Source organism: Amyelois transitella, chromosome 3 (genome assembly GCF_032362555.1).
Source record: "Amyelois transitella isolate CPQ chromosome 3, ilAmyTran1.1, whole genome shotgun sequence".
Taxonomy (NCBI): Eukaryota; Metazoa; Arthropoda; class Insecta; order Lepidoptera; family Pyralidae; genus Amyelois; species Amyelois transitella.
The window spans coordinates 5299074-5317587 of NC_083506.1; the positions used below are offsets into that span (position 1 = coordinate 5299074).

Sequence of the window (18514 nt, forward strand, 5' to 3'; positions counted from 1 at the left end):
TAACATCAACTTAACTTTTTTCATGTCTTATAGGTTCTGGAATGTATTTGAGAATAACATGTCAATACAATACATTTAATAACAATAAATTTCTAGTTTTCTGTTCGTGTGTAGTAAACAAGTAGTTAACTCTGTTTACATAGAATTGTGACTTGATAACATAACATTATTGTTTATAGATTTATCTGCAATCTTTCACTCAATTCACTCTAGTTGGGTATCACTGCATTGTGTGTAAACTGTGCTAGGCGAATTTATTATTGCATAATTAATAACTATACACTGTCAATAACTTCATAAGAAGCGGCGAACTAAACGAGAACGCCATGCATGATTGCATGTTTATGCTTCACATTTGTATAACTATATATGTATACTATTAAGTTGTATGATAAAAAATATGTTTGTTTCCTAACAGTTACTATTAGTTATTTTCTATAAAAATAAATATAGCTTAAGAGTTTTTCTCTTGTAATTTGTTCAGTTTCGTCCGCCAATTCAGTCGATACCTAGTCTTCAAAGTTCAGATTATAAAGTAAAATTTGTTTTGACAAAAGCGGGATGAATATTGAGTCGCCTGGTTGCAGCGAAGAGATGTCCAACCTCAACCTGAGCGGCGACAACCGCATCCCGATGGCGTTGTCGGACACGGCATTTGAGGTGCACGCCGCCTCCAGAAATGCGTAAACATTGATAATATTAACTCCGGTTCACATCGCTTGCTCTACTCACCAACTAGCCCCAAGTAGATGTATTGTATCGTTTGTTACTTCGAAGTATGTAGCTTTAGTTAAAAATTGTGAAAGATACTAAAACTTATAGTATTTTCTTCAAGCGGCTGTAGTGCGAATTTGTCGCCCGGTGATATTCCAACTAGCTTCACTAGCTTTCATGTTTCCTAGGCTACGTTCGAGGAAGTATACGATTGTTTCAGTCAGCAAGCAGCTTTTATGTAATAGTAATCACGCTTGTACAACAATAACAGTTTTCCGTATTTTTCGTAGACCGCAATATTAATATATACCACAAACTGATGTATAAGTAACATTATAGACACCCGAATTTAAATTTAGATAAGTATTTTTGATGATATTTTAAACATGGTATTGTGGTAACCTCATATTGTGTCACTATGTTTTTGTTGTGCTTAAATCGATATAATAAGTACCTTATTAGCTAACATACGTAACCGTCTTACCAATTACCTAGAATCATCAAAGTATTTTAGAGATACAAAAAAATATGCAATTGCCATCATTTGCGGCGTACAAATTCTAATTACGCTTACAATCTTTAATTGGACATTATGAGTGTAAATACACGCTTTTAAATTAAAACGCGATAAAGCTCATTATTTGACAGCTTTTCTTTTCAACCAGTAAAAATGTCAACAGGGGCTCACGTGGTGGCACTCCCGTGCAATCGGACACTGAAGTTGAACTGTCCCGAACCACAAGTGGGGACAAGTCTTCTCAATCTTGGCGCTGGGGTGAACTGCCGGAGCCACCGGTTCGCGGGGCCGAATCTCCCGCTACTCCGGAATCCGCCCCCACCCCCACTTCCCCCGCTAGTCCCGCCGAACCCGCCTCTCCTACGGAACCTCTAAGCTCTGACGAAGAGAGGCCCGGCCGCCGCGGCGTGCTCAGCGGCATGTTCAGATTTATATCGGCGAGGGACGCCAACAGCGGGGTCACGGAGGGCGTGTACCTGGATGATTTGGATAGGGGGCAGGTCGACCCGGGACTTTACTTCCCGAAACATCACGCTGATCAGTATCGCGCAGGTGAGACATCTAGCGAGTTCCAATTTGTGTATACGTTGCAATAGATTAAATAGTACATTTCAATAATAATAACTCATTAAGCATTCATAAATTCATTGTTAGAGAAACCATTCAAACTGTAGGTAATGATGATATTTATTTATGGATCCTTTGTTTAATAAATGTTTATTGTAAATTTTACATATTTGTCATAAGTGGATAACTGTGGATAATTAAAATATGTACACTAATAACGATAATACGTCTTGTTTTCAAGCATCTGTACAATGAGTTTCAGAATGTGGTAAATGACTTTATAACGGATCTTGCTTATCGCGCGACACAACAAAAATGCAATCGATTATCTTTCCCCGCGTTCCGAAGTTCGTCTGTGTTGAACTTTGGAACTCGATATTTTACAGACAACATAACTTCAACCTTCATAGAGAGAATTTAAGAATGCGATGTGACTTATCAGAGAAACAGAACTTGTTGGTTTCAAAAGTTTCTAGAATTTTATTATACATACATAAGACAGAGACAACAGTCTTAAAAAGTTCAGCTGAATGGCTTAGTGATGGAATTGAGATTTATCTAGTGACAGGTTGCTAGCCAGGCCCTAAAGAAGAATCCTTTATTAGATTTTATCAGTTGACGTTTATTAATTTGTTATTACCATATTTCCAGTAGCGAGCAACCCGATCCCCACGTCGTCGGGCCCCACGGAGGAGGAATACGAGTCTGGCAACGGGCCCTCTCTGCCGCAGTCGCCGGCCTCCCTCGAGCCACCGCAACTCGACTCGGATGACGACGAGAAACTACTCGCCAAGTAAGTCAATTAAAAAAATACGTATAATCACGTCTTTAGAGCTTATTATAGATAGACAGAGCCAACAGTCTCGAAAAGATCACATTCAACTTATGCCTTAATGATGGAATTGGGATTCAAATAGTTACAGGTCGCTAGCTTATCGCCTAAAAGAAGAAACCCAAGTTTATCAGCCCTCTATTACTGACTTCCATAATCTGAACGGAAAGAGAATTCAGCTGGAACACACTTTTTTTTTCGACACTAATAAACCAGTGTAAATATGCAGATACTATGTATTTTGGTGTTAGTCTTTGACAAGCCCCCAAGTCATCTTAGTTGAGAAGATATATCTCTCCTATAGAAGATATATAAGATAGAGGGAAGGTAAGTAATTTGTCCTTACAACGTTTGCGAATAAGCGGTTGTGTTGTGATATTACTAGCTTTTTCTCGATGCTTAGATTATACTTTGTATGCAAAATTTAATTTAATCTATTTAGCTGTTTCTATTATAGTCCATGGTTAGATTATCATAATTTAGATTATTATTATTTCATATAAAATATATAAGTGAAAATGCTTAAATCTTAAAGAAATAAGAAGGCGGAGTAGAAAAGTTTTCACTGCCGGCTTTCTTATACTCCGCTTAATTTCCTAATATATTTTCGAAAGTAAATAAATCAGCGTCATAAAATTCACTCCGGGCGAAACAGACAGAATAGCTCATCTATAAATAGTTGTCATCGTCTGTCCTTGTAGGTATTCAACATCTACATTATATATCTTTTACGTATTACAATATTTTGCTAATATAGTTTTCATTACATAACGTATATATGAATACATGATTTTTAAGTGTCTGTATTGTTCGTTAAATGAACTTATCATGTAAATGTGAAAATTATAATTTTAAAAGTAAATTACGCTTGTCACGCCAGACATGTTTGTTTTTTTATCATGTTGATACTGAAATAACGTGATGACTGAGTTTATTTCTCTTATTTTTTGCTAATATAGTTATACCGTGCTCAATTTGCGAATATTTATCCGGAGTTGCACACAAACTTTCTTATATCATAAAATATTATTTTTAACTTTGGAATTCCCAGCTGCATTTTCAAACTTTCTGGGTCTATTCTTTTAGCATAGCCCGGTTTAACAAAGTTCTTGCAACATGAGAAAAATTAAACAAGCTTAACACGCAGGAAAATGTGTTTAAAAATTAGCTAAGCATATCTATACAAATAAAAGGTTTAATGTCATGAACATTAAGTGCATATTATACATACTATAGCGGCCTGTCTCAGCGTCACTCGTGGTACATATACAGCTTATAACATCCGCAAATAAAGTGCCTTTTTTACGGTGATAGAATATTCATTATCGGTTTAGTATTTCCGAAAATTAGACCTTACAAACAATCAATGTTACGAATTTTACCTCCTTACAATATCAGTAGGTATACCTACACACGTGCGCATAACTCACCAGATAAGTACTTGCGTATAACTGATAACAAAAAGAAAGTCCTAGAGAGAGTTGCCTCCCGACAGGGGTCAAGTGGCGGTGTACGTGCGCGAGGACATGGTGTCGCGCGCGCTGCCGTTCGAGGAGTTCTGCGCGCGCGGCGCCGCGCTGGCGGGCGAGGGCCGGCTGCTGGTGCGGCTCGGCGGCCGCCTGCTGCCGTGGCGCAGCGCCGGCCCGCTGCTGCTGTCGCTGCTGGCCTACCGCCGCCCGCTGCCCGCCGTGAGTCCACATTACACAGGATTACTTTTAACTTGATATCGTTTGTTGTTTATATCGCAAATCCCACGGAAAAGGCATTTTTTCGGGATTTATGTATTTGTATGCCTTTCTAAGTAGGTACTATTAATACTCTATGCGTAGGTACTTACTTTTTTACGTACTTTTTTTTTTCATTTCATTCACTTTGTACCTACGAATTCCTACATACAATGACAGGTTTTCTTGCTTCCGTTGAATTTCGGGAAATCCTGTAAGTTTCCGTACGTATAATCACGTCTTTATCCCTTGCGGAGTAGACAGAGCCAATAGTCTTGAAAAGACCGAAAGGTACATTCGGCTGTTTGGCTTAAGATTGAATTAATGTTAAAAAAGTAACAGGTTTATAGCCCATGTCATAAAAGAAGAATCCCAATTATGTAATCCTTTCCCTTAAATGGAAATGATAGGTTTTCTAAAACTGTGTTCCTTATATTTCAGCAAGTGTTCTTGGCCTAGTGACTATCAAGTTGACTAGTCCGATTAACCTTCAACTCGTTCACTCATAAAATATATGACATTACATTTGCATATTGTAAATGTATGCAATCTAAAGGTTAATATTAATTAAGTTGTTTTGAAGTCAGCATCATCATGACTCTATCAACTTAAAATTTTCGATCTACAGTTTTAAGTGTATTGGATTTCTTCAGACTGCCCCTTCTTCCTGGGCGCGGTGGAGGCGGCATGGTCAGACATTCGTTCCTCAGATTAGCCTGTAGTTTGATAGAAACCTGACAGAATCATACACATATTAAAAATTACTGTTACATGCCTGAGATGTTAGTTAAAGGGCTCACCCTATTAAATCCCTTTTACAGTTGTCAGTATTTTAAAACGCATGAGGCGATCCTGCGTTACAGGCTTTCCAGACTACTCGTTCCGCTGTGGTCAACTGTTCTTACTAATTCTTTGGTTATATTTAAAATCCATAGTTTCTTTTTAACTCCGCTAAATGGCAAGTCTTAACATTACCGTTAACCAACAGCGTATCCTCGAGTCCCTGGAGAAGTCCGACAAAGAGGAGTCCGCGGCGCGCTCGCCGTCAGCGGACAGTTCTGCCAAACCGCGCGGATATTACTCGTGGTGGAGTTGGCGACGCACCACCGAGGTGAAACGGTCAGTGTTTTATTCATATGTACTTCTTCTATCGTGTCAAACGTGGCTTCAAACTATACATTTGTTGTACATTAGAGAGGACGGTTTTGAGGCTTTAGTTAAAATCTGAAGTCATCATACCTATCTGTATGACATTTATCATTAATCAAATGGCGCTTTTATCGCAGCTACTCACATACTCCCCGGAAATTTTCAATATTATTAATCGACGATTATTCCGTTGCAGCGACGAGACCTCGCCAACAAAAGAACAAACGCCAAAAGATGCTAGTATAATTGAGACTGACAAAGTGGAAGGAAAGCCGAGAGATGCTCAAGTAGATAAAATAGTTGAAGAAGCTGTGGAATTGACGCAAGTCGTCGAGATCACAGAGCAAGCAACAGTGGGGGAGGATATACCTGCCTTGCCCGAAAGTAGCATCCAACAGAATATTGGTAAGAATATAGTGCCTTATTTTGTTAGCATTCGGTCTTCAGACAGAAGCAAGGCAATGTTTTGATCCTTCATTATTATCACCGCACTTTATTCACCCGCCCCAGTCTTTTATATTCAGCTTTACATTTCAAGTAATTTTATATAGTTTGACAGCTTATGTAGTCTCAAACATGTTTTGCATTAGTAGTTACATACTGAGATATTTTTTTCAGATCGTCAGGATCATAGTTCTTCGGAGTCCGATCAAGAGGGGCACGTAAAGAGGCCGACACGCCGTCATTCCACATTCCGCAAGACACTCAGACTTTCGTCTGAACAAATTGTAAGTGAAATATTTTTAATACAATTCACTTGTTGGTTGTGCCGGTAGCTCTAACGTGATAAATAATGATTATTAAATTTCAATTCCCTAACGTCTCATCACGTTCATGAAACGTTGTAACTTGTCATAATGCTGTAATTATCTTTTCAATACTCATTTGAGATACTTTCTCATGTTGAGTTTCATCGGAGTCAGTGGTTTTGCGCTTCACGTTAAAATACCTATTAGCCAGTTTTTTTTCCTGCATATTGATTTTTTAATCATTCTTTTTTTTTACAAACATCACAGTCTCGTCTATATCCCTTGCGGGATAGACAGGGCCAATAGTCTCAAAAAGACTGAAATGGCACGTTTAGCTACATGGCTGCATAATGAAATTCAGATAAAAAATAGTGACAGGTTGCTAGTCAATCACCTACAAGATGAGTCCCAAATAAGTTTATCCCTTAGTCGCCTTTCGCGACACCTATGGGAAAGATATAGAGTGTTCTCTAAGGGCCTGAAACAACACGGCACTAATTTGTAGAAAATTTAAATTGTCGTAGAAAAACCTGAATCTTCGCGAGGGCATGAACGAGATGGTGTTCAGCGTGACCACGGCGTACCAGGGCACCACCAAGTGCAAGTGCAACGTGTTCCGCTGGCGCTACGACGACAAGATCGTCATCTCCGACATCGATGGCACTATCACAAAGTACACACTTATATATTATCACGTCTGTATCCCCTGCGGGATAGACAGAGCCAACAGTCTTGAAATGACTGAAAGGCTTCGTTCAGCTGTATGGCTTTATATATAATGGAATTGAGATTCAAATAGTGACAGGTTGAAATAATATTTTATGAACTACTAGCGACCCGCCATGGCTTTGCACTGGTAGCATTTATAGATAATTATAATTAGGACTTTGTAATGTGTAGTGATATGTACTTCTCCGCAGGTCAGACGTGTTGGGCCACATTTTCCCACTCGTGGGCAAGGACTGGGCGCAGGCGGGCGTGGCGCAACTGTTTACTAAGATCAAGAACAATGGCTACCAGCTGCTCTATTTGTCAGCGCGAGCCATCGGACAGGCCAGGGTATGAGATTCCTATTAATATTCTGCTTCCTCCGTTTAGTCCCAGCTACATCCTCACCTTTCTGCAGAGGAGTCCGGGGTGTGCCTTTACGATCATGTTACTGGATGGAGTGAGTTAGGGTTTTACACGGACCGACTTCCACTAACTGATGATCTACTGAACGAATTTTAATGAAACTATGCAGTTATTTAACTAAAATATTGGGATATTTAAGGCCGATGAAGTCGGGGGCAACAGCTATTAAAAATATATACATACATACATACATAAACTCACGCCTCTTTCCCGGAGGGGTTGTAAATATATATATATATGTAAAATTTAGCATTATATACAAAACAGTGCTCGGAGACTCCTGCTTTTTAATAATCTTGTGATAAGAGTCTTTTTAAGATGTTAATAATTTGGGTATGTGGAAAATTAAGAGAAAATATGACTAAGCATGCATGCATATAGCAGGGACCGTGGCAAGTGGAAAGATGTAATCTCTGCTTACACCTCCGGGAAAAACTCGTGATTGAATGTGTTTGGAATTTCTCGTTTCAAGTCATTCAGGGACTTCACCTTTAACAGCCTTATTTAATGTAATGATTATGTGTTTGAAGGTAACTCGCGAGTACCTCCGTTCGATCAAGCAAGGCGAGCTGTGCCTGCCTGACGGGCCTTTATTGCTGAACCCCACGTCTCTACTGCGCGCTTTCCACCGCGAGGTCATCGAGAAGAAGCCCGAGGAGTTCAAGATTCAGTGCCTGGCCGACATCAAGGCTCTATTTCCGCAGGGCTCCAATCCTTTCTACGCTGGTTACGGGAACAGGGTTAATGTGAGTGATGATTTCAAATCTAGTTTGATTTAATTTCATAAGTGATATATTTTCAAATAGAAAGTGGATTTTTTGTATTTGTGTACACCCGTACGAAACTTAACTTGATCATACGAATACTTGAGTTTGGAGAAGACCACATTTAAGGGAGTTCCTCGTTGAAATTAAATTCACAAGTGCAATTATTTATGATCCTCAATACAGGCTTTTATAGCTAAAGAGATATTAGCTCAGCTATGAATCTCGAAGCAAGAGACTCTGAATGCCACTAGAAACTGGCATAGATGAAAGAGAAAGCGAGAAGACGTTATTTGGGGTTGCTATGCCTATATGTATTTTAAAAAGTGTTTAAAAAAATTTCGATACCTTATTACTATTATGTATTCCTCAGGACGTTTGCGCCTACCAAGCTGTCGGCATACCAATCGTGAGAATATTCACAATAAACTACAAAGGGGAGCTTAAACATGAACTGACTCAAACATTCCAATCAACGTAAGTACCACCAACACGCCACAATAGACGCCCAACGCCTTGTCCTCGCCACGTAACTAACAAGTTCCACATATTAAGAGCGTATATTTTTATTTCAGTTACCACGTGCAAAGTGACATGGTCGATGATTTATTCCCGCCACTGAAACGTGATAACCTTCCTTATAAAAGGTAGCTCGAAACGATAGGTGTTTTTATTAGTTAGTGAGAAAAAAATCACGACCATCCCCACTGCCGGTAAGCCGTATGGCATGACTTGTAAGGCTTGGTCGGAAAGACCGTACACCTCCATCAGAATATAATCAGATCATTATCACTCGATAACTTCATATTGGCTAGTGTTGTACTAATTGAAACCGTGAACATCGACAAGTCATCTGTCCTGTCTTATTCTGTGTATCGTCTGGTGTGCTATCGGCTTCATTTCCACATTCGTGTGTTCCATGATGTCTTCCCTCATGTGGGATCCAACGTCATCCCCCTTGTATGGAAAATATCAAGGTGTCATTCTTAATCTATTCATTTCTATTATAAATCTTATATCTATATTAATTTTCAATTATTGGTTGCATACTAATTTCTACTAAAATAAATAATTAGCACAAAAACCATAATTGTAAAGAGTAGAGTGCCTTGGGCAGCCTTCGTTGGGATTTATAATCTCAAAATTTAAAGTCTAATTGGATGTTTTTATAAATAGGTACAAGAGTAAACTTTAAGAATTTTAGCTTAGGATCAGAACTTTGTTATGACAGTGGGCTAACTCGAAAATTATTGGATTGAGATTTACGAAAATATTTTTAATTTAGGCGCATTTTTGGTGTAAAAGAGACGTGTCATTAATCTGTTTGACTGTAGCGTTGTAAGGCCTAAACTAAGAGTGTGTTTATTAATCCAAGGTTGAGATGAGATGTTTTTGGTTAGATAAAAATTAATCTACCTGTTCGGCCAGGAGCGATGATAAATATTGTAGTTGTAACACCAAGTCCGGTCTCAACGTTAAGTAATGTTACTTAAACAAACTTTTCAATCTCATCAATCAAATATAAACAAACTTTTTATGGAAATTTATGTAAATTTCCATAAAAAGTTTGTTTATATTTGATCCAATATAGAACTTTTCTGAGTAAAAGTGGTTTGATTGTTCTAAAAATAATCAAATTAGGATAAAAACAAACGTCTTGACCATTGTCACGGCATTTCGTGAGCCCAAAATTAACCAAATGGTAGCAGCAATTAGCTCAAGTTCAACTAAGTGGTTGCAGACCTTTCAACTCTTTAATGATTGTATCGGCAGGTACTCTCACATGTCAGTGATGGTTGATCAGGTGTTCCCTCCTGCGCTTTGCGAGCCCAGCGACGAGTACTCCAACACCGTGTACTGGAGGGAACCATTGCCCACGGTCGACCTGCCAGCCGCTGCGCCAGCCAATGTCAAGCACTAGAAAGCTGTCTCGATACACAAACTATGATTTCTAAAATCATGTCACACATAATGCTTGTGTGAAAGTTAATGTAGCTTGTTTGTTCTTCTAGTGTTTGTATAACAGTTGTAAACCACGTGCAGAATTCACCCATTGTGCATCAGTTGGACTATGATAGCAGGTGGTTCATCGTTTGTGATTTTCTTTATTACAATATGGATACGACACATGAGATGAGTAATAAATGTCAAAGAATGAGTTATTCAATTTAATAACAATATTATAGATGGAGCGCACATATCGTTATATGAAAGAAGTAAAATTTTCCATTTGAATTTACACTGCTTATGTTCCGTGTACAAGTTTATTTATACGCATAACTGCAATCAATGCAAGTCCTGCATATCTTCACTTAAAAATTAAATAAAATTATTTTTCATTATAAAGTACATTTTGTTGGTTGTACTAAATAAACATTGCAATAAGAAACTTTTCTTAATTCCACTAAGCACGATAGTAAAAGGTTAGCGTCGTATGTAATTGAATACAGTTTGGTGTGATTATGTGCTGTTTTTAATGTAAAATGAAATTAATGTTTCTAACATTAGTAGAGCCTAATTTTGTTTAGATAGTAGTAAAATTTAATAATTGTATGTATATTATGTAAACATTCAGATCGACTAAGTTCTACCATCTATGCATTGACCAGTGGTCTAGTGTACCTACAGTGAATATGCTGTGATATAAAATGATCTCACATTCACAGCAACTAGTCGATAAATTATGAAGTCACTTGCGCCGTCCCGCCTCCCACCGGCGCACGGGCGAAGCGGCGCTCGAATACAGATTGCAATCTACATGACTCATTGTATGAAAAGTAGTTCTTTAGGAGTATGACTCATTTATTACCACTTATTTTATCCCTTAATGCTTTTGATTAAATGAGTAGATGTGTCTAAATAAATAAAACATGACATTATACTGCTAAAATTATAATTGTAGCTGAAATTAGTAGTAGTATCTTCTTTTCACGTACTGGAACAGAGTCAAGCAACCAGATCATTATCTTTCTAATCTGCCTGACACCCTGTATTTACCATAACATATTAAGAACGATTTCTATCTGCATGCTTATATACGTGAGTACGTAAAGACTGTATGTTCCAAAGCTACAATGACAAGTTTCATAGAATGTAGGCTCATATTGAAATAGTTTGAGGTTTGGTTTGCCAGAATTATAAGCTGTGATGTTGACTGATATATCAATGCTTTATTTTTATACTGTGATTACTTGAATGTATGCATAAGTGCTAAGTTATCATTACGCAACATTACATTCACATATATTATTCATAATTTACATAGAGGCCTGGCCTCTTTAAGAAACCTAGTTTTGTTAAATTTTTATTTAAATGATTTTTAGAATATCGGATTCGTCAAATATTATTTCTTTATGACGTAAATTACAGATTTGTTTACAAAGCAAAAAAAATACAGGTCCATGTCCTGATTAATTTGGTATTTTTATAGAGTAACTTATTGTTTCTGTGATTGTTTTAATAAAAAATATATAGCAGAATATTTTTTTTATTTTATTTTTTTGAACATACATAGTTTGAGCAACTTCACTCAATACACCCGGAAATGGCTTTATTGTGATGTTGTAATTTTCCTAGTTTTCAACTTCAGAGTATCGACTTAATTATAAATAAGATTTCAATAAAACTTACTCGATAACTTAACTCGATTTCAAATTGACACACATACAGGTATTACGTGTTTGCCATTTTCTAAAGCTTGACTGCATATTGACGACTGGTGGAGAATGTTGTAAGCGATAAGTTCACCAGCTGTTCTAGCTTTTGGCTCAATAAAGTTTAGTAATACGTAAGACAAAAAATACGTACATGAAAACATAGGTAATTAAAAATTTTAAAACAATTTAAATTCACCACCTTTGCATACCGCTCGGTTTTATCTTGCCCACTTTATTGATGTACTTAATAGTAAGTGCAATAGTGCACTACTACTTAATTTATTTTAAGCTGATGTAATATTCCTTAAAATAATGTGCAAGTTTAACCTTAATGCATTAATGGGTTTACATTTTTTATTACAGACGGTAGGTAGTTTGTTATATAACTGTGCGCCTTCGAAGGTCATTGATTTTTTTCCAGTTGGTTCTTGTCTTGGGTAAAGCTAGCCCGCCCGACGGTGTGCATAACGCCAGCAAAAGAGCGCTGAATATCAAAACGAGATGTTACTGAGTAAATAGTAAATAATAATAAATAAGTAATAAGAGTAAATAGTAAATAATAATAATAAAGTAATAAGCCAACAAAAAAGTTCCTGGGATCCGAATGAAAGTAACTGTAATAAATAGTATTTGATGGAAGGTAATAAAGTAAGACTCCGACGGAATCCAAGATTCTGCTGGGGTAACGTTTCGCGAATTGGTGGATCTCGCAATTGGCTATTGTTTATTTGTGCAGAAGTTTTGAATATACTTTTTTACTGCAATTTGCAGGGCAATAGTCAGCAGAAATAAGTATCGATATATTGAACTATCCAAACAAGCAAGTTTGATTTCCATATTGTTAGCAGTAAGTTACAGCCTGGCAGTTAATGTACAGCTAATTTTTCTGGCATAGATTTCTTAGTGATTGTGGGGGAGCAGTAAGAAAGACAGGATTTTTGGGAATACCCATGAGACCAGAAAAGCTATGCTTAGTTTGTAATAAATAACTAAGAATAAAAATTATTGAGTTGAAAAAATCATGTATTTACAAAATCATGTCTCATCTTCCATCTCTTCATCATCTAATATATTATTTTCATTCTCGTTCTCGCCCTCATCGTCGCTAGGAACGTCAAGGTCTTTGTGGAAACCTTTACCTTTTGTCCAATGGCATTTAATCACTACTTTGAACTTAGCCATCTGAATTCCTAGAAGTTTCAAAATGCTAGCCTGCTCTGGGGTAAGTGGTGATCCTTCTTTGCAAACCTGTAATATATAAATAAAAATTACTCGCATATCATATATCATAGTAATCATAGTATATATACATATCATAGTAAAAATAAACCAGTAGACATTAGATAAAAATGGAAATATCTAGAGGAGCAACTGAATGAAATATGAAAAGATATTAAGTAGTCAAAGATCCCTAATACCTGGTACTCCTTGATTAGATGTATAACACCTCTTTCAAGAGATGTAGGTAAGCCAAGTCGCCTAAGATGTGGTTCTATGGTATGTGAAAAATCTTGGAGTGGTCCAGCAGGCAATATTACATCGTGCGTAGCAACAAACCCAGACCGAGCGTATTCTGTTTCACGGAAATCTTTAAACCATTGTAAAACATCTGGGACATTCCGGTTTGTCATAAGTAAACCACATTGCCCCTTTAATTTTTTTGATAGCTGGAATTAAAATATGCATTATATTAGTAGAAACTATAAAACTTATAAATATTTTATACCTCACTTTGTTAATATTTTCTCTTTTTCTACATAAAACATTTTAAGTCAAAAATATCAAAGCTGTATCAAATCAAGCATTGAGGGCAACATGTCACAAAGCTTGAACATGACCAAACACTATCCATGGAATATCCACTAAGCCACGTATGCTGTGAGGTCATGTAGTGTATCATATATTTATAAAATTTACAATAAGGAATAAGGCTATACGGCAAAATAATATGTATAGAATGCAGAGAGAATTAATTTCTGATGGGTCAGTGTGATTAGACTGTCATTATGCAGATATCAATTATAGATGGGGCAAACTTGTGTTTAAAAAATGCTGTTTAGTCTACTAGTAGCAGTAACATTAATTTGTTCTCAACTCTCACTGTTTTCTTCTCACAAAATTCTGACCTAATCTTACTAATACTACTATTACTAATATAATTAATTTATATGATTATAAGCAAAATAAACAAGAAGTATCATGCTATTGCTTCATATAAATAAACACACACAGGCACACTTATAACAATCAGTGCAAATTTCTCTTGCACTGGGGGTAAGCTAAAAACATTTTCTCAATTAATTTATAAATATTTACTATCACCACTTTCCACTCTGATTTTGATCAAACATTTCTAACAACACCTTCATGTTCATCACCTTTAGTCCAAAAAAACTAAATTTATCTGCTTATGCCTATATATTTTAGCTATGATGCCCCAGAGAGACATGACAAACTTATATCTCTTTTTCTGTGAGGGGTTATAAAATATTTATAAATAATATTTACCATATTTAGTTGATCTTCAACTTCATCACTTTTTGATCTGCCTAATGCTATAGCCATAACTTTATTTTTGCCAAAAAAGAATCTAGAATCTTTCCAGTCATTTCTTAAGTCTTTGAGTTTTGTATTTCTCATATTATCCACAGTAAATAAAAATACATGCTCATACTTTGATAAAGAGCTTCTGATTTCTTCAATAATTTTTTGCTTTAATACTAATCCTTTTTTGTTTGTTTTTGTTAGAGAGACTGAAAAATAAAAAAAGCAAGAATTAATCCAAAAAAGTATTATGTGACCTCACTTTCAAGTTGTTACAAACACATTTAGGTATTGAGTACCAATGAACTTGAAAAACAACTATACCGATTTTAATTAAACTTGTCCAAATGGTAAGGCCATAGTAAAAGCTGTTAAAGTAAAACACAAGTTTAATAAGAATATATTTTTTTAAAGTTGGTTAGAATTTGTTTATTAGATTTGGTATAAACTTATAACTTGGACTATTATTTTCCATAGGTACTTAAAAAACTTGGATCTGTACTCCATGCGTCAGGGGTTGAAGGTGAAAGGGTAGCGGGCAGGTCTATAAAATGGTCTAGTTATATGGTAGGGAGACGTGGCCTGTGTTGAAGAGGCATAAGCAAAACCTGCGTAAGACGGCAATGAACATGTTGCGTTGGATGTGTGGAGTATCACAGAAGGACCATGTGAGGACCTGCCATATACGCGAGGCCTTATTGTCCGTGACATAGCAGACAAAATGCAGGAGAGGCGGCTACGCCAGGCCCAGGTAGAAGGGGCAGGCCGAAAAGATGGCTAGACGTCGCAAAATATGAGATAATGCGAGCCAACGGACTGAAATCCGAGGACGCCGAAAACCGGACCAAGTGGAGAGAAAAAGTCAAAAGGGGGAAACACTTCTGTGGAGGGTGCAACCGGGAACACGCAGAGATGAGCGACAAACTTAAAAACAAAGCCTCAAGGGATATGTGAAATGGAATCACATTGAATAATATATAAAAAAATCAACAATTAGAAGGAAGCGTAATACGCCACGAGAGAAACTCATTTTTGTTTATATTTTAGGTTACTTTTATGTTGAAATGTTTATTACCTTTTTTGTCTCTTTTAGATTTCGGCATGTTGAGAGTAGATAACAATACTTTTTATTATTTTAACTTATTATGTGGGTTTAACCGACTGTCACACCGTGACTATGTGTAATGTATATTACAAATACACAAACACATACGATTTTTCAAATAATTAGCACATGGTTTGCTTTTGCTTTTTGCACCAACACCAAAGATAGATAATTATTAAAATGTCTAAAGACAGATACGACCAGTGTCGCCAACCCCAAAAAGCTAAGAAACAACAACTCGCTTAAAAAACACAGTAGAAACAGTTGGTAAAAAAAAAGACAGATTTCATAATTTTGCTCGTATAATTATAATTGAGAAACAATTTTCTTAAATAAAAGAACTCACATACATTGGCATATTTGTAATTACAACAAAAGAACAAAAATCAAAGTAAAATTATTTTTCAGTCTCAATTGCCTCATCTTCAATATTTTCACTCATTATTATTTTTAAAATCATACATATTTTTATTGAATTTCTTCATGTGCCTTTCTGTAGCTTCAAATGAATAGCAATCGGTTATTTCGGATTTAGTGTGTAATACTCCTTTAATAGTTTTAGTTGATATTCGGTTACGTAATTTAACTAAGGAATATACCATCTAGTGTCATTGTGTTTTATGATGTAGTGGTTATCAAAAAATGTGTACAGAGTAGTATAATAGATGGCGCCGAACGCTAGTTGAAAAACAGTAAAAAATAGGAATCAAACAGAAAACAAGGACATTAATGTGAAAACAGCAAATGTACTGTTAAAATAGTAGGGTTGGTAACACTGGATAAACTAAATTGTAAGTTGAAGTAAGTTCTGATTCAGAGACTTGTGTTACGAGATACTAACTCAACGATACTTTATTTTATAATAAATACGTATGCTTATAAATATGAGTAAGAAGAGAGATAGTACTCCTTTAAGTTCCTTTTAACGGTACCTATTGTTTTTGAGGCATGTATATTTTTGGAGTTCTGGTTTACGGTACTTATCACTTTTCGATTGTCTAGACTGAAAACACGTCGATCACTACTTGTAGATACAGTTTTGTAACTCAATTAACACTCCAAAGCGAGGATTACCCAAAAAAATAGTCCATTAGCATTTTATTGTAACTCAACCAATCTTTGTGAAACTTTTGTTAACTTTTAATCCGATGTTGACATAGAGTCGTCATATTTATTTAAAGCTAGCTAAAGACAAAAAAACATGGCGACACTAGCGCTATGCGCATTCATCTGAACTACCTACTGTGTCCCATCCCAGGCCTGCATAAAATGTCATAAGTTTTGTACTCGTCGATCAACAGTTTAAATAAAGCAAGAAAAATCTTTATTTGGCGCAAGTTGTAACATGACATTATTCATAAACATAGAAATAAAAAAAAAACATGATACGACCAAAAGGGTTTCCACTTAGCATATGCATGTGTATGATGAGGTTACACAATGCGCTGATTTTCAGTGAAACCTAGTACGGAGAAGGCTTTGCCATTCAATATAAAGGATACATATTAGAAATATCAATACAAAATAACAAGTAGACAGCGGTGCTAGGGAGTTTATATATGTTGAGAACGAATATGAGTGTAACTATGTTCTTATTGTTGCAGCGAAGTAGACAAAAGGTAGGCAGAAGGAATCTACCGAAAAATGAGAAGGGATAAGCATGTAAATTGTAAAGGTGTGCTGCTATGTATTGTATTGAGATTGTAGTAGGTGACTTTTCAGTTTAACTTTGAATGATGATACCGTAGTTTAATATAAATAATGGTTCCAAAAAAAAAGATTGTAATTGTATAAAACGAATGAGAATTTTTAAGGCGTTAATGTTCCAAAGACTCTTCATTAATTAATCTTCAATGGACAACGGGCGGCTTTCGAAATTTGTCGGATTATACTGAGCGAAAGATGGTGATCTTAGATCGATCATTTAGTGAAGAGTTATAGTAGGTGAGTTTTGGCTCGACCGCCACCAAAAGGCAGATCTTCCGCCAGGCTAGGTGTTATATCTGGGAAACCGCGGCTCTGACAATGTTGAGTCGAAAGTTGTATTTATGATCCAATTCGTGAAATCTTAGTTTGCGCGATTTAGATGCTATTGGCTGAGCGCGTAATTTTCTTGAAGGTTGGTGCGTGACATTTGTATGTATGTGTAGCAATATGTGTAGCGATGTCACTTACGTCACACCCCAGCTGTCAATTATAGCGAAGAACATGACGCTAAGATTTCACAGATTGGAGCATAGATACAGCCACCGATTCAACATCAATTTAGCTACGGTTCCTCAGACATCATACCTAGCATGGCGGAAGATCTTCCCTTTGTGGCGGTCGACCCCGAATTATCGCTCCCGCTACATATGTTTGTCCGCACTTATCTCGCTTTGATCTACATTAAATTATGTTTACTCTAATAGCTAGATTATTTTCTAGCTACGAATAATAGGCTATTTGAGTGTAATAAAAATATTCATTTCTTTTATGTCATCAGTCTTAATATTATTTTTTGGAGCCATTTGTAATAACGCGAAATAAAAATATTGCATTATTTTAACAAAATCCGTCTCCGAAAATTAGGTTTTTTTTTCAGCTGTCACGTGACTAACAACGACCGTGATTGGTTATTTCTATTTTAACGTAGATTACGCATAAACAGACTGTGGATTGCACCGTTCCTTGGTGTTCGCTTTTCTCTATTATTTTTCAAGATTTTATGTGTTTTATCGCTCAGGATTGCTCAGATAACATAGGTATTTAATAATGGAAACCAATTTCGAGACGAATGAAAATGAAATGAATGATTTCTAACCTTCAATATATTACAAGTAATAAGAACTTATCATCGGTAATACTCACATCACAAGTAATAAGAACTTATCATCGGTAATACTCACATAAAAGTGGTCTTCACAAAAATGAGGACGCGTTTTTGGTGATATATCATCAGGATTACGCCGAGCAAGTTGAAACCAATTCTTGCGAATTTTTTTGAAAAATTCTTTGAAAAAAACAGTTCCTTAGGAGTTTTTTTTTAAACTCACTGAACACTGAGAAGAGGCACTGCA

The 18514-nt window shown here is 36.3% G+C and overlaps 2 protein-coding genes across 10 annotated transcripts in view; one reads left to right on the forward strand and one right to left on the reverse strand.

Annotated features, from left to right (window-relative positions):
- LOC106138175 (phosphatidate phosphatase LPIN2) overlaps window positions 1–11631 on the forward strand; it is a 28337-nt gene extending 16706 nt beyond the window's left edge. For 3 of the 9 annotated variants that reach the window (XM_060947496.1, XM_060947487.1, XM_060947482.1), the window contains 13 exons: window positions 558–683; window positions 1395–1783; window positions 2450–2591; window positions 4126–4318; window positions 5343–5473; window positions 5700–5908; window positions 6122–6231; window positions 6777–6925; window positions 7173–7311; window positions 7917–8132; window positions 8524–8627; window positions 8726–8797; window positions 9924–11631. In XM_060947496.1, coding sequence (XP_060803479.1) covers window positions 558–683; window positions 1395–1783; window positions 2450–2591; window positions 4126–4318; window positions 5343–5473; window positions 5700–5908; window positions 6122–6231; window positions 6777–6925; window positions 7173–7311; window positions 7917–8132; window positions 8524–8627; window positions 8726–8797; window positions 9924–10071 — 2128 coding nt within the window. In that variant the 3' untranslated portion in view covers window positions 10072–11631. The remainder of the gene's footprint in view (window positions 1–557; window positions 684–1394; window positions 1784–2449; window positions 2592–4125; window positions 4319–5342; window positions 5474–5699; window positions 5909–6121; window positions 6232–6776; window positions 6926–7172; window positions 7312–7916; window positions 8133–8523; window positions 8628–8725; window positions 8798–9923) is intronic. The other 6 variants (XM_060947500.1, XM_060947507.1, XM_060947524.1 and 3 more) reach the window with 6 other exon arrangements.
- A 1169-nt stretch (window positions 11632–12800) lies between these two features.
- On the reverse strand, window positions 12801–15651 carry LOC106138173 (mRNA turnover protein 4 homolog). The gene is made up of 4 exons (XM_013339228.2): window positions 15426–15651; window positions 14315–14559; window positions 13225–13473; window positions 12801–13054 (listed from the first exon to the last, which is right to left on the reverse strand). The coding sequence occupies exons 1-4, from the start codon at window positions 15451–15453 to the stop codon at window positions 12842–12844; spliced, it is 735 nt and encodes a 244-aa protein (XP_013194682.2). The 5' UTR covers window positions 15454–15651; the 3' UTR covers window positions 12801–12841.
- Between the last annotated feature and the right edge of the window lie 2863 nt (window positions 15652–18514).